The sequence below is a fragment of the Arvicanthis niloticus genome, chromosome 9 (assembly GCF_011762505.2).
Source record: "Arvicanthis niloticus isolate mArvNil1 chromosome 9, mArvNil1.pat.X, whole genome shotgun sequence".
NCBI classification, from domain to species: domain Eukaryota; kingdom Metazoa; phylum Chordata; class Mammalia; order Rodentia; family Muridae; genus Arvicanthis; species Arvicanthis niloticus.
In genome coordinates this window covers 71,456,628-71,482,650 of record NC_047666.1, presented here as the reverse complement: position 1 = coordinate 71,482,650, position 26,023 = coordinate 71,456,628, and the positions used below count along the sequence as shown (strand labels likewise).

General features: G+C 41.8%; 1 protein-coding gene across 1 annotated transcript in view; it reads left to right on the top strand.

Moving 5' to 3' along the window:
• The first annotated feature begins 6,299 nt into the window (after positions 1-6,299).
• Positions 6,300-26,023, top strand: part of Lrp6 (LDL receptor related protein 6) — a 111,897-nt gene continuing 92,173 nt past the window's right edge. The window contains exon 1 of the mRNA XM_034512138.2: positions 6,300-6,590. Coding sequence (XP_034368029.1) covers positions 6,536-6,590 — 55 coding nt within the window. The 5' untranslated portion in view covers positions 6,300-6,535. The remainder of the gene's footprint in view (positions 6,591-26,023) is intronic.

Sequence of the window (26,023 nt, the reverse complement as noted above, 5' to 3'; positions counted from 1 at the left end):
GTCTTTTTCTGTCTGTCTGTCTGTCTGTCTGTCTGTCTGTCTGTTATCTATGAACCTCACATTCTTTTCTCTTTGTTGGCTCTCTCACTTGAAGGTTACAAACATGATCAATCTTCTCTTGTGCTTAGGAAAATGGTGTAAACAATCAACCCTAGGAAAATCAGCTCCCCACCCATCCCTCAGCCTCAAACTCCCTTCTAGGCAGTCAGCTGTGCCTTCTCCTTTAGCAGGGTTTGGAATGAAGTGCCTGTCTGCCCTCCCTGTTCCGCTTCTCAGCTCCCTGACCCCTAGCTTTGACTTCCAGGAGGCTGCTGAACCTGCCTTGGCTAACACCTCCCAGGACTGTTTATCAGCTATTTTAAAAACAAAGTACTGAAATTTGAAACATAATCGGTTTAGACTGTTAAACAACAATAGAATGCAAGTCAGTAAGCAGCACCCCTCCATGGCCTCTGCATCAGCTCTTGCCTTCAGAATCCTGCCTTGCTTGAGTTCTTATCCCAGTTTCCTTCAGTGGTGGACTTCAGTGTGGAAGCATAAGCCCGATAAACACTTTTCCTCCCCAACTTTTTGATCATGGTGTTCAATACATCAATAGAAACCCCAACTGAGACGACTGCTGAGCCATTTCTCCAGATGTTACTTTTATTTTGTAACATAAGATTTAAATATCTCCATAACTTTTTTTTAATTTCTGTGTATAAATTCCAAGAGCTGCTGTTTGGATGGTGTGCATTTGACTCCCAGGTTGCTTTCCTTAACTGTATTCCTAAACTGCATTGTGGATAGACTCATGTCAAGAATAATGGTGTACCCCTGTGAAGCCAGCACTTGGGAGGTAGAAACAAAAGGTAGTTTAAGGGTCAACCTTGGCTACAGAGGTTCAAGGGCTACCTTGTCTAGATAATTAAGTAAGTAAACAAACAAACAAGCCATGTTTTAAAATTAATTCTTTGATAATTTCATACAACCAATGTGTTCTGACCATATCCACTTTTCCTCCCCAACTCCACCCATAACTACTCTCTCCACTCTCCCATCCCTTCCCACTCAACTTTGAGATTGCTTTTTTTTTTTTTTTTTTTTTTTTTTTCCCATCAATTCCAGTTTGAGTTGACCAGTTAATCTTGGGACTATAGTATATGGTTGACGGATCGTGGGTCACATCAAAGAAAACGAACTCTCCCTCTCCCATCAGTTATCAAATGACAATAGCTCCTTGGTTAGAGGTGGGCATTCATGCCACCTTCCTCTCCTCTGTCGGGGGTGGGGGTAGTTTGGCTGGTACCTGTGCAAGTCTCGTACATGCTGTCACAATTGCCGAGCTGACATGTGGAGCTGCCCTGTTTTATCTGGAAAAGTTTCCTTAGTGTTGCCTACCACCTCTGGCTCTTACAGTCTTGCTACCCTCTCTTCTATGAAGATCTCTGAGCCTGGTGGATGGGCATGGATACGTATGTCCCATCCAGGGCTGTCGGCTCCACCATCTCTTCTTCTTCTCATTGGCCTGTGGGTCTCTGTGGATTGAGAGCTACTGTGAGGAGAAGCTTCTCTGCAGAGGGTTGAGAGATACTCTGGACTATGGGTATAGCAGTAAGCCATTAGGAATAGTTTTAACACTGTGTCCATTCAGGAGAATAAATACTAGTCCTGTTTATGACCCTTTTGGTAGTTATAAAACCCCACTGTCCATTACCAGCACTTGTCTCCTTAGTACACTGTGTTGAAGTAGCTTTAATTTGCCTAATGTAGTTGTCATCTCTGATGCTTAGTGCCTTAGTCTGCTAACCTAGGTCTAGTCCTGGAATCTTCTAGCCTCCATACAATCTAATCTAGGCCTAGAATGTTTTCAGCCTCTGCAATTTACTACTGAAAACGCTCAACTTTTCTTGTTCTTTCTGAACTTTATCTAGGTGGCTGGTTCAACTCAGCTCTTCTGGCTCACTCCTCTTCATGGTGACTGATTCAATCTGGCATCCCCCACCCCCTCTCTCTGCCAGTTCTAACCTTCTGTCTCACTCGCATTCTCTGGCTTATTCTGTCTTCGCTTGCGTCGAGCTTGTTCTCTCTTCAACTTGTTTCTGTCAAACTTTTCCAGTAAAACTGCCTCCTCTCACACTGCCCCTCCCCCAAGTAGCTTCTCTTTTCTCTCTTCTCCTTAGAGCTGGGCATATCCTATTCTGTCAACTCCTTCTCTGATTCATCATTCTGTCTGGTGCTCAGTTAGACATGACTTTCAAACTAAGGTGCTTCTACGAACTAACTTTACCTTCATTGTTTGGGGTTAAATGTGTGTACTAACGGTGTGTCTGTATTCCGGCCAGAGGGGTTAAAGATGTGAGCCAAGGCTGAGCCACACCACGACTAGAAACAGGATTTTTTTCAGTAAATAACACAATCTAGGGGTTCACAGTGTGACCAGATATTCCGCAGCAATACTATGCCTGCCATTCCTGACAATCATACTGTCTTTCATGGCACTACCTTCAGCCAGTCTTCCATTTCGATGTCTTTTGGGCCCCTCTCCGAGCTTCTCTTCTCTACCACACTATCCAACCATAGCTCTTATATTTTCTAGTTACACTGGACGCTTCATGGCTCCAGATTTATCTGTCTGTCTGTCTGCCTGCCTGCCTATCTATCTATCTATCTATCTATCTATCTATCTATCTATCATCTAGTTATTTTTGTGGCCCTAAGGATAGAAGGGCTTTACCACTAAGCTACATCCTTCATTCACTCTCTGTCAGTCATGAGACTCTTAAGCTTCAGTCTTCCATAAATCCTCGGGTAGCTCAGAGGATTTTATTTTAAGGCATCTTACTATCTTGGTCAAGAAAGCTGTGTCATAGCTGTTCAATATTCTGTAAGCCATGCCCTGGGGTGTGTGACACACTAGACCAGTTCCACAATCATTACTCCTGGTTGTTTTTTGCCATTCTCTCCTGACTCCGAACATCTATATTGAATTTATCCAGCATAACACCTGGAATGTGAAAGGCCTGGTTTCTCAGTTAAGAACTTGGTTCCCAGGACTTACCTTGGACAGTTCACTGCTAAGCGCCAGGAGATCTCACATTGTCTCTGGGCTTCCTCAGGCACCTGCATACACGTGCCTAGACACAGACACAGACACAGACACAGACACAGACACAGACACAGACACAGACACAGACACAGACACAGACACAGACACAGATGCAAACAGAAAAATAACAACAAATCTGTAAAACAAAACAAAACAAAAACCAAAAGAGCTATAGTGTGGTGTAACTTGTCACCACTTTCCTTCTCAAATGGCCTTTTGTTTGCTAGGACATAAGTCTTTATTACGCAGCCCAAACTGAACTGAACTCATGATAGTCCCACCTCAGCCTCCCACACACGTGTTGAGATGACAGGCTGCTCACTAAGCTTGACTTTTGAAATGCCTTCCCTTTGTTCATTGTAGGTGAGGCTGGCCTTCAACTCCTGAGCTTCTGGGCCTTTATCTTCCAAGTGCTAACACTACCAGTCTGTGTTACACACCTGCTTGAAATGGTTTTCTGGTCTTTTCTTAGTATAAAAGGCTCCTGTTTTACTTAGAGACCTGAAGCCCACCTCCGTACCTCTCTCTTCATAAGCCATACTGTTTTGACATCTTGTCTCCGACCTTCCACAGAGTTCACTGCCCTATGCAAAATAACTCAGCATCCCCAAACTTAGCTTGGCTTACAAAGTTTATTACTAAGCCAGGTGTAGTGATGCTGTCTTGTCATCCAAACATTTGGAAGACGGAGGCAGGAGGATCAGGTGTTCAAGGTCATTCTTGGCTATACAGAGAATTGAACGTCATCCTGGGTTACATGAAAGTCTGCCTCAAAAACCCCCAAATAAATGAACAAACGAATAAACACATAAATAAATAGACAACATTCTCTAGTAATAAACACAATTCCTGTGTAATGGTGCACCCTCATTTCTTGACATTGTCTAAAAGCCTCCATAGTTTAGCAAGGTGGAACTACTTTCAAATCCCAACATGCCAAGTGCTCTAGTTAGTCCCATGCCTTCGCACCTGCCCTCCTTCTGCTTGGGATGCTTTCGATGGCCTGGTCAGCTGAGCAGATTCTTGAGGGACTTTCAAGCCAGAGTTCTCCAGGTATTTTTCCAGTCTTTGAACTATCCAGGCAGACTCAAGAGCATCTACATCTAGCAAGTATAACATTTTAACTCATGCGTGGTTCCGAATCAGGCTGTTAGCTTGAGTGTGAGGACTATGGTTATTCTCATTGTTAAATCACCAACCCTTAGCCCAGGGACCGTGTCTAATGTGCAATTAAACGGCTGAGTGACAAATCAGTTCTACAATAAGAATAGCATCCTTGGTAGGTTCATATCACAGAGGTTCACTCCAGCATCTTTAGGAAATAAAACCACAATCTAGTCAAGGACAGGGAAGAAAAGTGCACCTCTATCCTAATGCCTACTTTTGCGCTACCATTTCACGTCTTTTCTCAAATATACGATAGGTCCGTGCACACATATGCACACGTTATGTCAGCATAATTGAGGTTTTCGGTTTCTTCATATCCCCTTCTGTTCTTCGTTTTCGTCACTTTGAAGCTTAACTGCATGTAAGCTTTTTTGTTGTTGTTGTTTACAAAAAAACAGTGTGTATGTACTGGAGAGGGTGCGTACCACAGCACATAGCATACAAGTGGCGGTCAGAGGACCATTTGAAGGAGTGATATCTCTCCTTCCACAATCCTAGGGATTGAACTCAGCCTGTCAGGTTTCGTGGCAAGTGCTTTTACCCACTGAGCTACCTCACCAGCCTACCTGCAAACATCTCCCGACACTGTTGTACAATCCTCCAAGTTGGCTGCTTCAGGTTCTGTTACTCAGGACTTGAGTGGCCTTGGATAAGTCACTGAGTGTCTCAAATTCTAGTTTTCCTCCTGTGTGCCAAGGAACTCACAGCGCAGACAGTCTTATCTCAGGTTAGTTCTGAGTGGCCCATCTGATGGTGTGCTTGCAAACCCTAGGTGAGCCCCTTGTCCATTCCCACGCAGAAAGGGTGTGTGACAGGACTGACACAGCTGATGGCTAACTCTTGGAGCTGACCAGCCTAGGCTGAAGCTGGCCAGATGATTGCAGAGGGCATCTGGGCCATTACTCGGGAATGCCCACTTCACGAATAGTGGCAGAGGTTGTTCTGGGGAATCCTTTTCCCCCTCAAACTTGTAAACTCCCCCAAACAGCCATGTTTTATTTTCTCCTTGCTGTTAGGCACTGACACCTTTATCTAAGGGTTCTCTCTCTCAGTTTAGAAAGCTTTAGTCCTTGTCAGCTTAGTTCACAAAAACAGTCTATTTCTCAGAAGGCAAGTATGAAAAAAATCTGTTTTTTTTTTTTCTTTTTTTTCTTGGTTTATATTCATTGTACGTAATGAGGGATAAGATTCAAGCATGCAATTTTCTTTTAGCGTATAAACCCCTATGTGTGCCTCTTCCCCCACCGTTAGCTTCATTCTTTTTCCCAGATAGTCACACTTTTATTTTAACATGTGTGTTAACTCATAAAGGCATTACTATACACACACACACACACACACACACACACACCCCTAGATCCACATATAAGGGATACTTGATTAAGTAAGGCTTATTTATGTGTACAAAATCCTACAATCTTCGTCTTTTCAAGTCTGGTCTTTTCCCCATGTGTGTGACTTTATGTGTAATATGTAAAGCAGGCTCCACACCGAGAGAAAACACTTTTTTTTAAGTCTGAGTCTGGTTTATTTTACTTCCTATGATGATCCTCAGTTCAAGCCACTAGAGACCTGCTCCGCGTTGGCTTCTGCACACCCTTCTCCCGGTCCACCGCTTCGCACTTGGCACTTTTATTTTCCTACGTCCCGGGGCAGCCCGGGGACCGCAGCTCCACCTGGCTCCGCGGCCGGGCGCACAAAGAGCGGCGCGGGCGGCGACCGGCCGGGACGCAGAAAGTAGTCCCGACCACGCCGGTCCCAGTGTCGGCCGACGTCGCCTCACGCCCTCCGCCGCCCGGGGAAAGAATCCCATCGGAATGCGCCTCGGGAAGACCTTTCCCCCTCAGCCTGCCGGGACTCGCGAGGCCCACCTCGCGGGGGCTCTGCGGGGAGTCAGCGCGCGCGGCGGTCGCGGCTCCCGGGGTCCGGCCGCGGCGCGCTGAGGAGGGGGGGGTGGTCGGGCGCGCAGGGAGACGGCGGCGGCCCCGCGGCGGATCCCTGCGCCGCAACGAGAGGAAGAGGCTGAATGAGGCGCCGCGCGGGGGACGTGGGGCGCCGCGGGAGGAGGCGGCGGCATGGGGGCAGGCGCTGGCGTCGCGCGAGCCCGGGCCGGAGCGGCGCGCTAGAGCCCTGACGTGCGCCCTTTTCTTTCTTCTCCCGGCCGCGGAAAGCATGAACGTGCAGACCCGCCGCTGCGGCGGCCGCCCCGGCTCCTCGCCCGCGCGTCCCCTGGCCGCCGGTCGCCGGTGAGGGCCGCGAGCGCGCGCGGTGGGGGGGAAGATGGGGGCCGTGCTGAGGAGCCTCCTGGCCTGCAGCTTCTGCGTGCTGCTGAGAGGTGAGGCGAGGCCGGGGAAAGTTGCCGGGGTCCGGGAAGGGGGAGGGGAGGCGGCGGGGACAGCGGCGGGGAGAGGCCTGGCGCTGGGGAGCCGCGCGACGAAGGGGCCCGCGGTCGGGGGGCCGCGCCCGGCCGCAGCGCACACCCCTGGCCGGCCCCGCGGCGCGGCCGGACAAAGCTGCGGGCCTTGGGGGAACCCCTGGACCCCCGCGCTCCATCGGAATGACTGACTGTGCCAGGCTCCCTGCACTCAGGGGCAGAAAGGATCTTTTGTAGTTGGGTTTTCAGCACCATTGGTGTTGACCTCCCTCTCCCTCGAAGCCCTCACCTTTCCCGTGTCTCTTAGGTGAACTTTTTTTCCCCTTTAAACCCCACTATTTTTGTTTTGTTTTGTTTTTCTCCCCTCTCTAGGCCTTGTTACAACTAATAATTGGCTTCCGTTTGGGATAGAATGGTCCTGGATGAGAGCACAGTTGGAAATTGACTCTAGGGTTATAGGTCGCTCTTTTTTAGCATTGGGGATCTTCTGAGCCCATAATAAAAACACAGACGTTGCCCTCGCAACCCCTGGTATTCACGACTCGCCTCCTGTTTTCGGAGCGTGCAAGTGTACAGTTGGCACCAAGTAGGGAAGTCATCCTTGTGTGGCGAGGAGCCTATCCTGGGAACTAAATTATCATTTGCTGGGCACTCCTGGGAACTGCTTGGCACTTTAGTAAATAACAGAGAATGCCCTGGGTAATTTGCTATGGGGATCGCTTAAATGTAGTGGCTCTGTGGTGTGTGGAATTGGACTGCGTAGCTGAGACATACGTCCTGACTTTCTGTTGTGTGACAGTTTGCAAAGGGAACCTTGTCGACCGGTCTCCATCAGTTGATGAGAGATGGCGGGTGCTGCTGTTGAGTGTGTTACCTGTGCAAGAATTGAGGTGCTGGTTGACGCTGTATCTTGTAGTTCGCTTTTGTTAATTTCACTTGTGCCAAGTTAATGGGACCGCTCTGGGATTCTTAGTTATTAATTTGACAAGCTAAAAGTCCTTCAGAAGTATGGAAGTTTGCGAAGTAGGATAGTAACTAACAATCTTATGACGTAAATGGGACAGCCTTATCATCTATGTATGTGTGTATTTGAATAACAGTAGTTGTCTTAAAAAACGCATTTTCTAAAAATAAGCATATCCAGAATTGTCTAGTCCTACTTGTAAACACCAGAACGATAATTACTATTTAATTTCCATGGCAGACGACCCAATATTACCAATATTACCAGATGCTCAGGAGATTTAGTAAGAGTGTGTTTATTTTGTTACACTAAACTCTATGTGGAAAGGAGATTTTGCGATAGCTGTGAGAAAGTTACAATTGACGTGAATATGATTGACAGGCTCATAAGAGTTAAAATGTGGAACCAGTGGATTGATTTAGAGTTGGGAAATGCTAAATCTGTAACTTCGGGTGGCTTTAGTGTCTGAAAGTCTAGTTGCAGTTCTTAGGGGGGCATCGGGCTGCTTGTTTGATAACAGGTTTGAGCCTAGAGTTGAGTGACTTGGGTTAGAGAGGTGAAGCATGATATTGTGTAACAAGATCAAGAGGTAACTGTCCAAAGTGGAGCTTACTTTAAATGTAGCATAATAATGGTAAGGAGGTATTTTTTTTTTCTTTCTGTTTAGCGTTATTTAATTGTGAGCATATATCATTTCAACTGAAACTGCCTTTTTGGTGTAAAAGATTCCCAATTTAAAGTCTCTTCACGTCTTGATATTTTAGCCTCTGTTGTAAGTGTCAGTTAGTTACCTTTGGTTTCCCAGGACCAAAGTGTGATTTAATTCCTTGTAGTTCCCAGAAGAGGTGGTGCTTTCACATTGGGTTTGTGATGATGTGTGACTTTGGGACTTGGTCCCTTATAGCCTTGTTTACTTACCAGCAGTTGGAAGTCATTTGATATTGCTATCACTAGGCTGCATTCCTGTCCCCATTATCAAGTGACAAGGTATAGTGGGAAAAATTGAAATTTGAGGATTTTTAACACCATAGTCTTGAGTTTAAAGCTAGAACTTCATTGTTCCTGCTTCTGGTTCTCTTGTCTCAGCTTATCTATAAAACATGGGTAATGATACCTGTCTGGCTGATATGCAAGGTTATTAGGTGTGTTTAATGAAGTTACATATAAAGTACTTTCCAAATATTAATTAAAAAATGTTTCAAAGACAGGCTCTTTCTATGCTACCCAGGCTGACCTCCAGATGCAACTCAACTGTTCTCCTTTGCCAGCCTCCTGAGTGCTTTGGTGCTCACCAAATATGGCTATACATATTGTTATTCTTACGTGTGTGAAACATTGTTATCATTTATGAATGTGTCCTCAATTGTTGGTGATTAGAGATTTAATTTGTTTAAGATTCAAGAGTGCTTCAAGTAGATGGTATTTCAGTCATTTGTAAGGAGTTGGGACAGTATCTGCCTGCTCGTTAATGTAGAGCAGGGCTCTCCTCCATTCCCTGGCCAGTGTTCCTGTATGTATCTCAGTTCCTCAGGACAACTGGAGTAAGGCAGACAGAGGTTTGCTCTTTCAGATCCCACAGCTTAGGTTAGGTCAATCCAGGTACCAAAAGAAAAAAATAATTATCTCTAATTTTCTAGATGAAATATTTTTGGAAAGAGCCACAGTTTTATAAAAGATTAATTTTTTAATTTTTAAAAAATATGTGTCTGTGTATAATGAATGTAGAGGCAGAAGCATGGATTCTCTGGAGCTGGAGTTACAGGTGGTTGGTTGTGAGCCACTTGATGTGGAGGCTGGGAATTGAACTCAGGCCCTCTAGAAGACAGTGTGCACTCTTTTTTTTTTTTTTTTTTTTTTTTTTTTTGGTTTTTCAAGACAAGGTTTCTCTGTGTAGCCCTGGCTGTCCTGGAACTCTATAGACCAGGCTGGCCTCGAGCTCAGAAATCTGCTTGCCTCTGCCTTCCAAGTGCTGGGATTAAAGGTGTGCACCACCACTGCTTGGCGACAGTGTGCACTCTTAAATCCAGCTGCAAGAATTACAGTATTTGAAGGCAAGCATGGAAGCATATGCCTGTAACGCAAGCACTTGGGAGGTAGAGACAGGAGGCAAGGGTAGCCTAGACAACATAGTAAGTTTGAGGCCTGTCTGGGGGGAGAAAAAAGAAAAGAAAGAAACCTTTATCAATAACAGCAACCATTGCCTCCAAAACAAAAAACAAGTTTTCAAGTGTCATCAAAATAGGTATTGTATCTTGGTTTTCTTTGAGGAGACTTTTAAAAATTCTTACTATTTTCTGTAAATAATATTTTTATTTTTTGAGAATTTCATACATGCATACAATATATTTTGGTCATATTCATTCCCCTATCTCTTCTTACTCTTGACTTCTCCCAGATCTGCCTCCACCCTCTCTGAACTTTGAGTTCTTTCTCTTTATAATAACCTACCAAGTCCACTTTGTGCTGCCCATATACTCATGGGTTTGGAGCCATTTACTGGAGGAGCGGAGTAAACCTGTCAGGGGCCACACACAGAAAACTGACTCTTCCTCCCCCAGAAGTCATCATCTGTCCGTAGCTCCTCAGTAGCAGTGGGGTGCTCATGAGCCTCTCCCACCTCTGCTGGAATGCTGACATACTTGATCTTGAGTGGGTCTTACGAAGCCAAGCACAGCCGCTGTGAGTGCATGTGTGCAGTGCTCCTGTCATGGCCAGAAGGCATTATTTTGCTCTGATCCTGCATGACTTTTGGCTCTTAAAGTCTTTTACTCCCTCTTTTGAGATGGTTTCTGAGCCTTGTGAGGAGGGGAGTGTAATGTAGACATCCTATTTGTGGCTAGGCTTGTTAATATGACAGTTCTCTGCTGCCTGCCTTCTTGCCCCTAGCCCACTTTTTTGTAGAGATGAGGATGGTATCAGAACAAACTGAAATGTTTACAACTAATATTTCTAGAAAAGTGAGTCTTTCAAAATGGATTTTCCTTTAAATCAGGTATTACAAAGTTTTGAGGCAGTCAAATGAGTTTTGGCATGGGAATCGGGATAGCTTATTTTTCCAAGTTTGGTGTTCTGTGCTTTGGTTGGTCACTTAGTCTCCTTGTACCTTATTTATTGTCTTTATCAAGCCATTGGTCAATTTTGGAGACTTCTGCCTTATTTATGGGCTTTGGGAAGTCTCAAAGGTGAAAGGGTCCGTTGTAACTTTCTTTGCACAGTAGCTATCAAACTTGACAGTAATATAGTTCTTGTTTTGTTTTTCCATTTTGAGGCAGGTCTGCTTACAGAGTTGAGGTTGGCATCAGGCTCTTCCTGCCTCTGCCTCCTAGGTGCTAGAGTCATCTTCCTCAGTTGCTCTCCTTCTCAGGTTTTGAACACTAGGTCTGGGTTTACTGATTGGCTAGATTGACCTTGGATCCTTCTTTACCTCCCAATCCCTGAGATTCTAGATGTTTCTGGGTGGCTTTTTACATGGGTTCTGGAGATATGACCTCAGATCCTCATGCTTGCTTAGCAGGCACTTTACCCATTAGACATCTTTTTAAAATGGATTTTTAGGGAGCTTTTGCTGTGAGAGACACTGGAGCCGATTGGGTGAGTTTGAGTGTTAGGCTGACTCAGGTGAATTGGTAAATGGTGATGAGGATTTGGCTTTGTTTGATCCTGAGCTTTTCACCTCAGCTTACTTGTCCTAGATTTGCTCACCTGGCTAGAAAATAATTAGTAAAACCTGAAAGTTTCAGTTCAGTGTTACCAGAGTGTTAACAGTGTTTCCCATTGATCAGTTTTTAGCTAAGGAATTTTTCCTTAGCTTTAATTGAGGTGTTCACAGTTAAGCTGACCTGTGTCCTTCACCACACTTAGACCGTCCAAAAGGACTTTTCTCTTTCTCAGTTTGAAGGTGACTCCATAAAGAGATGGACATTGATGGAAGTTACTCTGTGAGAACGGAATTTGTCTGAATAATTTATATGTATTGGGAAATGAGCAGCAGAGACGTAGTCTAACTACTGTAGGAAACTGGGTCTCACTGTGGGGACTTCAGTGAGAGCTCATTTTGAGATGGCTCCAGAGGGACTGCGATGTTAGAAAGGTGTGGGGCTTATCCTCCTACTTTCTGTTGTTCTTTGTCTCTTATGACAAGTAAGTTATGTAGCCTGCTTTCCTTTCTCTTCAGTCAAAACCAGCAAGATTTCAGTGGAAAGTGGTGAGGAGGTTTGTGAAGGAGTGCTGCTGGCAGTACACACTGACTAAGTGGCCAAGCTCTGTCAGGCCTGGTGGCTCAAATCCCATCACTTACAAGGAAGAGGCAGGCCTCACTTACACAGAGAGCTTGAGGCCGCACTGGGCTACATGGAATCTTGTCTCAGAAAGAAGGAAAAGTCAGTGCTTACCCAAGTTGAGTAAAACATTTAAGTTCTTGCTGTTAGATAACTATTTACCAGTTGATAATTTTAGGACTGTATTTTGAAAATTTTAAATTTACTACTGAAATATTATACTTCTGATGTTTTGTATTTTGCTTTATATGAAATAGGATAGCTAATGGCTACTTTACATTAAAAAACATTTTTTTGGACAGTCTCACTGTAGCTCAGGTTGACCTTAAACTTGCTGCACTTGTCCTGCTTCAGCCTTCCTAGACCCGAGAGAACAGGTGTGACCTGCCACATGCACCTTCTTACCGTCTGTTTTTGTGTGTCTGTGTGTTCGGGGCCGCAGGCATGTGCAGGGCCACAGATGTGTGCAGGTGTGTGTGTTCTTGTATATGCAGTTCCTTAGAAACTTGCATTTTCCATATTTTGAGGCAGTTTTTACATTGGTCTGACAGTGAGTCCCAGTGGATTTTGCTTATCCCTGCCTCTCTGTTTCTAGGATTACAGTCACACCACTTCTTGCCTTTTTTTTAAAAAAAAAAAGACTCATTTATTTATTTATTTTATGTATATGAGGACACTGTAGCTGTCTTCTTCTTCTTCTTTTTTTTTTTTTTTGTTTTTTGTTTTTTGTTTTTTCGAGACAGGGTTTCTCTGTGTAGCCCTGGCTGTTCTGGATCTCACTCTGTAGACCAGGTTGGCCTTGAACTCAGAAATCCACCTGCCTCTGCCTCCCAAGTGCTGGGATTAAAGGCGTGCGCCATCACTGCCTGGCTTCTAGCTGTCTTCAAACACAGCAGAAGAGGGCATTGGATCCCATTACAGAGGGTTGTGAGCTACCATATAGTTGCTGGGAATTGAACTCGGGACCTCTAGAAGAGCAGTCAGTTCTCTTTTCTGTTGAGCCATATCTCCAGCATTCTTCCTCCCCACTCCCTTTTAAATATGGATTCTAGAGATTAAACTCAGGTCTTGCTTCAAAAACATTTTAAAAATAATTCTTTATGGACTAACCTATTCCCCTAGCCCTCTTTTACTTTCACTAACATAACACACGAGCTAGGTGATGATGACTATTAATGAACTAGAAAATAGTGAACTCAAACAATTGATTGTGATACTTTCCCCCTTATTAAAATAGTTAAGCACAAGTAATACAGTTTTATCAAAATAATGAAAAGTATCTAGTTGGTAGATTCTTTCTGAAGACCAAGTAGATGTGATTTATCCTAAGTTCTTTAGTGTTTTTAGCCTTAACATGTTTCGTTTTAATGACTAGAGCACTGTTTTGTAGGAATAACTTTGAAATGTCAAACACATGAAGTAACAGTTTGCCCCTGACATGATGTATTTTGCTGGGTAGGCATTACATACCTGTAACCCTAGGAAGTTGGAAGCTAAGACAGGAACACTGCAGCTTGGAGGCTAGCCTGAGACCCTGGCTCAGAAGCAAAAAAAAAAAAAAAAAAAAAAAAAAAAAAAGAAAACAGAGAAAACAGTGTTGTTTGCTATTAACAGTGATCAGGCTGTTCAGATGTGAGGTTACAAAACAAGGAAAGTGCTTGGGTTCTCCTACCTAGTCAAGTGATTGGCACTTTGATGCTGTGGGGCTATTCTCGGTTAGATCGTCTGTGTAAGTGCTTTGACCATTTGGAACTAATTTCGGGAGACTGGAGGTGCAAGGTAACATGGAAGTATGTGAGTGACTGCTACCAAGCATACTGTTACTGATCAGACTCTGAGTGTGAAACAGAAATGCAAAGGTGGCCTCGGTCAGCGGTCAGCAATTGCCATCCCCCCTCCCCTCAGAAAACAGTCATTCAAATAATAACAAATTCTACCACATCGAATGTTTGACTAGGAAGTATTTTCTGCATTGGCCTTGGTTACTTTTTTCACTGTGAGACCTAAGTCACACTGTGTAGATTATTAGAGTCTTCATTATTTATGGCCAGCTCTATTAGAAAGTGGAGATTAAGAATCTGTATCTTCTTTTAATCCCAGCACTTGGGAGCCAGAGGCAGGCAGATCTCTGAGTTTTAGTTTCTACACAGTGAGTTTCAGGGCAGCCAGGACTACACAGAGAACCTTGTCTCAAAAAACCAAAGAAACCAACCAACCAGCCAACCAACCAACCAACCAACCAGCCAGCCAAAAAAAACCATAAAAGGTTTCCCTCCAAAAGAAAGTTGTATCTGTGCTTAACAACACAGATTTTTCTTTTTCTTTTTTTTTTCTTTTTTTTTTGGTTTTTCGAGACAGGGTTTCTCTGTGTAGCCCTGGCTGTCCTGGAACTCACTCTGTAGACCAGGCTGGCCTCGAACTCAGAAATCCTCCTGCCTCTGCCTCCCAAGTGCTGGAATTAAAGGTGTGTGCCACCCTGCCCGCAGATTTTTCTTTATTTCCTAAATGGCAGTGTAACATCTGTTTTAAAAGCACTTATATTAGGTGGTATAAGTATTCTTGAGATGATTTAAAGGATTCAGGGGATTGTGTCTATGTTAAATATAAATACTAGGCATTTTATATGAAGTTACCATATCTACAGTTTTGGTGTGGGACTGGGTGTTAGGTGTTTGTGTAGGGAGTGGATGGAGGTGTTGAGGGATTTATCACATGTAGGTGTCTGTACTGTACTTACACATTAGGGATGGCACCTGGGCCTACACATAAAGTCAAGCACTCTTCACTGTACTACATTGCCAGTCTTTGCTTTTTTTTTTTTTTTTTTTTGAGAGATCTCAAATCTGTGTTTCTCTTGCCTTTGCCTCCTCAGTGCTGGGTGATTGGTATGTACCACCATGCCTGGCTATGATGAGTTTTTAAACTCATTTAAAAACGGTTATAATTTTAAATACATTAAAAGGCTATAATTTACATAAAAACCAAAACAAAAACAAAACCTCCATTTAAAAGCATTTACATAGCATAAAAATCTCATTTTGTGTCTACTTTTTTTTTTTTTTAAATTCAGAGGGTTGTAAAACTATCACCAGGGTCTTATTCCAGAACATTTTTAGTACTCACCAAACATCTCTGTGCCCCTTAACTGTTACTTTGTATCTCTCTCTGCCCCAGCCTCTGGGACCCATGTGTCTGCCTTGTGCCTTCGTGGATTTGCCTATTTTGAATATTTCCTAGAAATGGAACATACCATGTGGCCTTTTGTGTCTAGCTTTTTTCACTTCTTACAGTTTTAATAATGCTTATAGTATAACATGAATATATATTTAATTCCTTTTATAGCTAAGTAATATTGCATTGTATAGACATGAAGTACTCTGAAGTGAACATGGGTTGATGGTTGAAGTCTTTACATTAAGTCATTTTAAAAATCTGATTCCTGGTCCCACCTTTTTGAGAAAGGTCATTACCCTGTAGTCCATGCTGTCCAGGGACTTGGAACTTCCTGACTCGGCCTCTTAAGTGCTGGGGCATGTGCTACACACATGGCAGAAACCTCTTGAGGCTACTGAAAGGATTACAGATATTATTTCTGTTGGGCTGCTGAGATTTACCTAGATACTTATTAGCATTTCTTGCTTCTCTCTTTTGACTTATAAACAGCCCTGTCTTACTTAGGCCATAGTGTGTGTGTGTGTGTGAGTGAGAGAGACAGAGAGACAGAGACAGAGAGAGAGATGTATGTGGAGGCCAGAGGTTGATGTTGGGTGTTTTCTTCAGTTGTTCCTCACCTTATGCTTTGAGGCAGTCTTTTAATTAATTTTGATCTTACAGATTTGGCTAGACTTGCTGCCCAGAGCTCCACGAAAGGACTGATGGTCTCTGCTGTCTTGGGTTTTTTTTTTTTTTTTTTTTTTTACCTGAGTTCTGGGTCTTGTGCTTGCCATCCTTCTAGCTCTTACTTAGTTAAACCATGTGATATTCACATCTACTGAGTTCACTCATATTTAGAAGAAGATAGAAGAGCCTGGAAATTCTGTGTAAAATTGATTAGCAAGGTGGGTGGCTAACATCAGGCTGGATTGCTAGTTCTGTGGACAGAAGTTTTTACTTTCAGTGCTTCCTGTAGGTATCAATTTTACCTTTTTACCCAAGTCTTTAGTAAAGACAGGGTCTCACCATGAGCCTAGGTTGGTTTGTAATTCATAATCCTCCCATTTCATCTGGGATTATATGAGTATACCATCATGTGTATTGTTATGGTTACAGGGGCTTGGTATGTTGCCCAGGCTGACCTTGAACTTCTGGGCTCAAGTGAATTTTCTTCATCCTTTTAAGTAGCTGGGATTACAGGCAATGTCACCACACCCATATAATCACTTTTGATAGATTTGATAGATTTTGGAGTTTGTAATTGTTACAGGATTGCAGATGAGAACAGGTACATACTTGGGTAACTAAGAGAGTCATTCCAGCAGAAATGCTTTCCTTAGAATCTCCACCTGTCTCAACACCAACTACAGAAACACTTCATTTTAGGGAAGGGCCAGAAAGGGAGCAGGAACTCTGTGGGAGTTGGGCCAAGTGGAGAGGGGTAAGCAGATTTCGTGATCAAAACTGCTTAACTAGAAAGTTATGTTTTTGTCTGGTCAGCTGATACTTGGAATTGAGGAAGAAAGTTGTACATCTGCTTGCTAAGCTTAGGGTGAGCCAAAGTTTAAGGGCTTGTTGGAGGAGAGAAGTCTGTGAAGTTTGGTCAAGCCTAGTCAATGGGGAATTGTGATGAGCACTTGTCAGAAACTGTTGTTTAGAACAAAACCTGTCTCCTATGGAGATAGAGCAGGAGGTTGTGAAGCTAGTTACATTAGATTTGACCTGATTACTCTCTGGGGTGTGACAAGAATAGTATTTTGCCACACATCTAATGGGTCATTTAATGACTTTGGTCAGAATTTTTAAAATTCTGAGTCTTGAGGCTAGGGATGTCAGGGAAGAACTCAGCATCAGGTTTCAGTTCTAGTACCTATAAGATTTAGGTTAAGTCCTGTATTTCAGATGTTCCCCAAATACTCTGGGATTTTGGGGCCTGCCAGGAAGTGACCATCCTTAATGTACTCATGAAGCTGGGAACTCTGTGAGCTAGATAGTAAGGCAGGTTTCCAGGAATGCTCTGAACATAGCCTTTAAATTCAATGGACTGGCACTCCTTAAAAATGTCTGCTTCTATGAGATTAAAGCAGCACTTTCAAAATGACACCTGTGGTTTTTCCAGTTTGGAAGCAAACTGAACCTAGGCAAACGCTATCTATACTCAGGGGCAGTTTGGAACTGAGGAGGTAGGCAAGGAGAAAAGGTAATTTAAATGACAAAGGATTACTGTTAACAGTAATAGAGAATTTAAGGGAGGAGCAGAGAAGGATTACTTCATCCTGGAAGGAGGACATTAAAATATCACTAATATTGTAAACAAAACCCACAGTCACCCTTTAACAGTTCATTCACCTCTGTGTAATTAATTCTTGTTCTGCTGGGTCTCTGTGTGTTTGTTTCATGAACCCACCTGTGTATCTACCCAGCTGTTTGGAAATCCTGACTTAGTCTTCTGGTGTGATCTCAAACTGATGCTCTCAGATACTTGTACACAAAGGTCACTTGGCACACAGTGACCTTTTTCAGTGTCAACTGTTTTTTTTTAATTGAAGGTGAATATTTGCTCATTTGCAAGTGTTTCCCAAAAAGCATCAGGGTAGTTGACAGAGTAAATCACAGGGTATGGCTAACCTATTACCCATAATTTTAAAGGTGTGTTGAGGCCCACACTCGGCCTCAATGCTTTTGGGGCTAAGTGCTCTGGTCAAGAGAGAGTGTGGCTCTTGGGGCAAGAGACGTGAAGAATGGAGACAAGACAGGGTGTGATTCAGTCCTTCTATTTTCTCAAGTCTCCCTCAAGTCTCTCCTATTGAAGGGAATGCTGAGGTATTTATATACACAAGCAGGAGAACACAGGTGAAAACATTTTACCACGTGCACCATACAGCTGAGGTCACTAAACAGCAAAACAAGCTATGTGGGATAAACAAGATATTTATCAGAGTGTGCTCCAGCTGTTATAGGCTTTTGACAACCAAGTCTTTAATCAGGGTATATGGTTCCAGATGGCTGCAAAGGTGATCTAGCCGCTTTCTACTAAAGTCAGCTCCCAACAAAGGTGAAAAAAAAAAAAAGTCCAAGTGGTTGCTACAAAAACAATGCAGTTGCAAGGATGTGTGGTGTTTTTGAGGCATGCCTACCAAATTGGATCAGGTCAAAAAAGTTTTAAGCAGACTGATTAACTTTAAAAGAGGTGTGACTAGTACATCTGATAAGTGAATTTAGATGAATATAACCTTTTCAAAGAAAAAAAAAATCTAAAGATACATAACAAGTGCCGGGCGGTGGTGGCACACGCCTTTAATACCAGCACTTGGGAGGCAGTGGCAAGTGGATTTCTGAGTTTGAGGCCAGCCTGGTCTATAGAGTGAGTTCCAGGACAGCCAGGACTACACAGAGAAACCCTGTCTTGAAAAACAAAATAACCCCCCCCCCCAAAAGATATATAACAAGCATTAGATGTAGTGTTCTCAAAATAGCAAGCAAACAAAGTACATCAAGAATAAAAAAACTTGGTAGGTCTGGAATAGACATTTCACGTCCATACGGTAAAATTCCTTAAGTTAATGACATGTGTTTTCAACTAAGAACCCTCGTCTACTTAGAAGTTACTGCATTCAAATTAAAGTAGTTAACTGTGACCAAGTTAACATTGAACCAAAGGTATAATTGGGATGGACTGCCCTGTAGTCCTGACACTAGGCAAAGCTGACCAGAGCTCTGATAACAGAAACAAATCATTAATTTCTAGTAATTTCATACTTTTGTGCATCTTTGGAAGTAATTCAGGTAATAATTTCTTTCTTCTACTGCTATAACCTAGGGAGGATAAGCTTTCATTGGCCAGCACTTACCGGTAGAATTCTGGTGTTTGATCAGATAAGCATTATTATTGTTAACTTTGGACTTTTACATGTTTTTAAGATAAGCTCTGTGATATGTCAGGGTACTCTGAGAATCTTAAAGGCATTATGTTAGACACACTTTATTTAGGATTTGATTTTGAAAGAGCAGAGTGATACTTGCTTTTAATCACACTGAATGTGATTTTAAATAGGTAGGATCATAGATCACAGAGTGAGTAATACAGTGGTTAGAAAAATCCTGGCTCTGAAATGAGGTTTTTGTTTGTTTTTGTTTCAAACAATTCAGCAAATAATAAAGTCAGCATTAAGAATGGAGAATACTGGTAAGATAGAGAACACATCCTGTCCGCAGGGGTTAGCACAGTTATTAAGAAGGCAAAGGCCTTTTCAATCCTCTTTACTCTTATACCTACGGATTAAGAATATTTGGAAATTTTAACAGATAACACCAAAATCTTAATTTCTCAAAAGGATTCCAAAGAAACTCTTATATAAATTCATTGGATTCCAGCCAATTTTGACTTGGACAAAATTCTTTTGTCATGATTAAATTAAAAACTTTTATAGCCATTTAGATTTTGTCCTGTATTTTCCTCTTTCTTATTTTGGAACATTTGCCTTTAGCACAAAACTGTTGTCTTTTCCCTTCCCCAAACATCGCCTGCATATCTTACATACAAAGTTGTTCTGTGTGTCACTATTTTGAATAGCTTCATTTGCATATAAAATTATAACTCATGTAATTGCAGCAACTGATGCTTTAAGACAAAGTTACTTGGGGCTTAATTATGAAACTTGTACATCAGCATTTCATAGTAGACTAATAGGACTTAAGAATACACTTCTTTTACCTTTTATAGCCAGATGTTTCCTGACAATACAAGTTTTCTTTCTCTTTCTTATAATTTTTATTATTATTACTTTTTTTTGTGATCCTGAGATTCAAACTTAGAACCTTACACATACTACCACTGAGCTGTATTCCCAGCCCAGTACAACTTTTAATGTGACAAAGTAAGTGTTCTTTAATAAGCGCATATATTTAGCTCTTGTACCATAAAAATAAGGTGCAAGAAGCTATCTAAGTAGAAAACGTGTTTCAGTATTATAGTTTAACTAAAATAATCTACATAGGTAATAAACATCTATGAACTGATAATGTAGCCCAACTGAAGTTTTATTAGTACCAAAGATTTTGGAAACCCTCCTCACATTAGGTTAGTGTATAGTGTGTGTGTGTGTGTGTGTGTGTGTGTGTGTGTCTGCGTGTCTGCACGTGCACATATCTGTATGTATATGTTTGTATGTGTGCATGCATATGTGAGCACATATAGTGTTGCAAATCCAGAGGCCAGAGGTCAGTGCTAGGTATCTTCCTCAGTTGTTCTTCTCATATTTTTTGAGATAGGATTTCTCACTGAACCTGTAGGTCATCAATTCAGTCATGCTGCCTTACTAGAGTTCCAGGGATCCACTGACCCCAGGCCTTCACACACTTCTGTCTCCAGCACTGGAATTAAGTTGAACTGCTGTTCTCTGCATTTTATATGGGTTCTGGGGATGGGAACTCAGGTCTTCACTTGTTATGTAGCAAGCACTTCATCAACTGAATTTTTTTTCCTAGCCTCACATTGGTTTATTGCAATACATATTGCTCTTAAAAATAGTTTGTTAGATTAATCACTTTAGCTAAATGCAAATGCAGGTATTATATTTGCTTATTTGGAACTAATTTATTAAAGTTTAGTAGAATATTATCCAAGCAAAATAAATTATGCTAGTATCATACAGAAACTTACAAGACATAGAATACAAATACTAATTACCACTTGTAACATTTTATTTTTTATCTTTTTCATGCTGGAAACTGAACCTGGGGCCTTGTAGATGTTGACAAATGCTTTGCTGAACCACATTCCTGTGTAAATTTTAGCAAACCAACAATAATTAGTGTCTTTTGCCAGATTACCCAAATTTACTTTAACTTACTTAGCTTTGTGTGTGTGTGTGTGTGTGTGTGTGTGTGTGATATCTAGATTTTCTCAGATTTGATTTGTATCCTAGGCTGGCCTAGAAGTTCTCCTGTTCTAGCTTCCTGAGTGTTAGGATGACGGACGGGAGCCTGTAATGACTGGCCTTAACTTGGATTCTTAGTTTCTATAAATACTTTTGAAGGTATATTTTGGATATCTTAGGAATGTTTAATTTATAGAATTATGTTTAAGCCTGGACAAGTCTAAACAGTCTAAACAGAGTTTCTTAAAGGAATTTAAAAATCTATCTGTTAATACTATCTATAGGTAGGGAAATAGCTTACATAGGTAGATGCATGTAAACATACAGATAGATACAAGTAGAAAGTTCACATTTGAGATTGGAATGTTCAGCTCACTATAAAAGAGCTTATTCTAGCCCTTTTTTCTTTTATGCTGTCATCAAAATTATCTGTCTGAGAGAGAGAGGAGGAGGGTGGGGGGCGGAGGGAGGGAGGATATGAGGATATGTTCATGCACTACACTTGTGGGCACCATGATTATTTGGGTCTCCAGAGTCAACTCAGTTCCTCAGCTTGGTTGCAAATGTTTTAACCTACTGAACCATCTCCTTGGATACACACACACACACACACACACACACACACACACAGTGTTTTTGACTGCTAGACTAAGTTGAGGCTACTTGCTGAGTCAGTATAAAGTTTGAATGTGTAAGTAGACTGATTTTTGAGCAGGGGACTGAAGGAAGACCAGCTGTCATACTGGGTGTCTCCAGATCTCATTTGAGTGATTAAGAACCTGTTTATAGCTTGGGCTTCTGGCTTCTGTCTGAATCCCCACTGTAGGATGGGCATGTCAGATTTAGGCTGGCCTGTAGGATTTGGAAAGTTGGAGATGGAGGGAAGATGTAGGTTGTTGAGGAGCCTGGGGTATTGAAAGGAGGCAAATGAGAAGATTTAAGGGAGCCTGAGGGAACGGTGAGAGAATGTGTGTGTGGCAAGGTCATGCTTAGCTATAGAGCCTTCGGGGAGCCAGTAAGGGAAGATTTTAGGTTTTTAGCGACATTGAAGTTTTTCTCAATTTGTCTTTAGTAGAATTTTGCCATTTGTGAGGAATTGAGCTAGTTAAGACCCTGGAAATCTTGTGTTAGTGTCAGAGGCTACTTTTGTTCTCACAGCTTGAGGAACTGTTTGCTTGAAACATCTCAAGTAACTCCTTATGCTACTACAGCAGACAGGTCTGGAGAACTAGTTTAAAAGTTTTATCTCGGGGCTGGAGGGTTGGCTCCGTGGGTGAGAGCACTTCTTGCTCTTGTAGAGGACCCAGGTACAATTCCCAGCAACCAGATAGCGGCTCATTCCTGCCTGTAAATACAGTTCCAGTTCCAGAGGTCTGATGCCCTCTTCTGACCTCTATGGGCACTAGGCACACATATGGCATATGGGCATACACACATAAGGCAGACACCTTAATACATATTTAAAAAAAAAGAGTTGATCACGGGAACATGATCTAGCTGCCATTTTTGAACTGGAAAGACTTTGAAGTAATTCCCAAAGCACAGTCTTTGAGGTAAGGTTATCACATGCCCATAGATGAAGTAGGAAAACACTTTGAAAAGACTAACACAGGGTATGCTTTGACAGTAGGCTCTTTAGGAACCTTACAAACATACAGAAAGACTTTCATAGATAGTGGTGAATGGGTTTTTGCTGGAGAGGTGATAGGTTAGTTGGGGTTGGCAGATGTTAGCTCTGGGCCAGTTTAGCAAGTGACTTTTGATGTGGTCTGTTGATTTCTGAATGTAGGTTAAGTGAGACTGTTCAGGGGCTAGAGTTGTTCTCAGTGATAAACCCTTACCTTGAATGTATACAGGCCCCAGTTAAATCTTCAGAATAGCAAACAATTGTGAAGAAAGAGAGAAGAGTAGAAGAGGAAAGGAAGCAGGGAGGTAGGAAGGAGAGGAAACTGTTCTACATCTGCTTAAGCTGAGGGTGTTTGGCTACATTTTAATCAAACCCAGTTCATGAGTAGCTTCATGGGCATTTGTGAGCTCTTGGTTGGAACTTAAAGTTCTTTTGTAAATGCATTTTTTTTTCTGGGCTGGAGATGGGTCCTAGGGCCTTCCTTGTACATGCTGTGTATGCACTCTACCTTGGAGCCTACTACTCTGCATGGTAAATCTCTTCCTTTCCTCCCTTCCCATCCCTTCCCTTCCCCTCTACTTTCTTTTAAACATTTATTTATTCTGTGTGTGTACCTGTGGAATTCAGAGGACTCCTTGGAGGAACCAATTTCTATTGTGGGGTTCTTGGGATTGAATTCCAGTCATCAGGCTTGTTGGCAGTATCTTTACCTGCTGAGCCATCTTTGCCAGTCTGTAAATTAGGTTTACATTAGGCTCTAAAAGATGGAAAATTACTTTTTTTGTTACTGTTTTTGCCAGGGTTGGGGATTTAGCCAGTGCTTTGTAAGTGCTACACATAAGTGCTCTTTGACTTAACTATATTCCCAGTCCTGGAAGATTGCTTTTAAATATTAGTAAAAATATTTACTGTATTACTGTGAGCAGTGGATTCAACTAGGCACCTGGAATAAATTAGTTCTAAGGCATATAGCTCTTAATTCCAAAGGAACTGACATCCTACTTGAAGTAGAAAATATACTTCAAAAAAAGCTAGTATCAAAATTGAGTATGGAGCTGGTAGGATATGCATGAGGACCTGCATTTGATCTCTAGAACCTATGTGGTGGAAAGACCTGACTTCTGAAACATGTCATATGGCCTTAAAATGTACATCATGTACACACACAGCTACCTATAAATAAAGCTGGGTACTGGCAAGCATCTGTATCTCCTGCCTTCCCCCCCCCCCAAAAAAACCCTCATTTAAAGAAGCAAACGAAAACTTTAATGAATTAAGTGATAAAAGATGGTAGAGGTTCAAAGATGAAGTGTCAGAAGCCATCTAGGAAAGGCAAAGGCAAGCAAGCGATATGGCTCACTGCTCTGCAGGGCTGTCATGGGTGAGCTCTGAGAATGCTGGGTCCTCAGAGACTTCATCCCAGGACTGCTTCTTGCTGCTGATGTTTTTCCTGTCACTATTACATAGTCTAATGATTCCTGGGCATCAGCCCACACTATTGGGTAGATTTCCTTCAGAATCAATCTGAACATGTATTCTCATGTAATAGTGCTGTGTAGACAAATTGGTGATTTCATTATTCCTGATAGTGATTCTATAGAACTCCTAAATTGAATTTTAAACATCCTATAGACTAAAAGCTCTGGTGAACCTTTGTGTTTCATTCGGCTAATTGCACTAGGAAAAGAAAGCAGGCTGAAACAAATTTATGATCAAGGAAAACATTCCTTATAGGTTAGGAACAAGACCACTATTTGGTAACTAAAGGTCATAAACTAGGAATAGGCAATTTATTATAGGTACAAAGACAGAAAAATAAATGATGGAGTAGTCTATCTATACAAGACTTCAAAATAATAAGACACAAGGCATCTAGATGATTTGTCTCTTTACAAAGCTATGCTAACTTATGACATAAAAATCATCTCTTTAAACTTATAATGAACTTTTGGAGCTGGTATATCTAGTCTAATACTAGTCTTAATGGAAAGACATATAAACAATTCTGTAATTCTTTATGATCTATGCCACAACTATTGCCTTAAAGTTACTATCGACTGTTGGAATGTAAAAATGCTTAGAAAACTGTGATCAATTATCCTGAGAAAGTATAAAAACTAAGAACCTCTATAAAATGATGGCATAGCTTTCTTCAGCTTCATCCAGTATGTGTGTCTCTTGTGGATGTTTGAAGTTTTCTCTTTCTTTCTGGTTCACACAGAGTTAATGAACTCTGAGCCTCTTGCTTGACCCCACACAGAAGGAAGGGCATTTCCCCACACCTGCTGAGCACAGGGGAAAGGAGTGTGTAGCCCTAGTTGCGTAGAGCCTGCTCATATAGACCAGGCTGCCCTTAAACTTTTAACAGTCCACCGGTTTGTGTTTCCAGTGCTGGGGTCGATGGTGTGTTCTGTTATACCTGGGACCAGAGAACTTTTTGAGATGTATAAGATGTTGATGGTGTGATCTATACTTATGTCCTAGATCCCCGGGAGAATGCTGTCTCCATAGGACAGTGTCACTCAGTCTTTAATTGGTGCTTGATACTGGGAAAGTAAATGTCAGAAGTTTAGTAAAGATATTTAAAATTTAAAAAAACAAAACAAAACAGAATTAATACTATTGTAGTCCTAGTAACTCAACCTTATCAGAGTTAAGTGTTATTTTTTTCAGGTAAGGTTTATATTTAAATTTGGTATTAGGTTTAGTTAGAGATCACTAATATTGGACAGCAGAAAGTTATATTACCAGGTTCTGCTAAGCTGCTTATTTAAATTTTACTAAGGTATTGATATTATTTGTCAATAAATGTTACTTATGCAAAGGGTAAAATTAGGAGGTTTTGATATGTGTATATAGCTGGAGTGAGTTTAGGGAAATTGATGCCGTAGTCAGGGTCTGTAGTAGTTACACATAGTAAGTGGAAAGGACTCAACCTCTATCTTTATAATTGAGAACAGTTTCTTATGCTGCTGTGGGAGATGCAGCTCAGTGCTGAGTGCTTGAGGGTTCTGGGCTCAGTCCCTGGCTCTGCAGAGAAGCCGTTGGGGAGCTGGACTGTTTATTCTGTTTATTCGTACTCCTGCTTACCTCAGGAAAGTCAGATTTTATCTGATTAGATTAGTTGACATTTTCTATAATCTTTCATAGATGAGCGTCATTAAATATGTTTTTTTTTTTGGTCTGGCATCTTTTCCATGTGTTATTTAGAGATTATTTAATTTTTCATGTATAAATAGTTCATTACATTTAAAAAAATGGTGGTTGATTTTGGTTTTTGGGGACAGTCTCCTTTAGCCCATACTAATCGTAAAATCCCTGTGTAGCCAAGGAAAACTTGGAACTCTGTTTTTCCTGTCTCTTTATTCCAAGTGCTGGGATTGCAAATATGTATTACTATGCCTGGCAGTTTATTGCTTCTTATTCTATTAATATATCTCTGCTTATTTTTTAGTTGTTCGTCACATTTGGATTGATTCTAACTTATTGCAAAC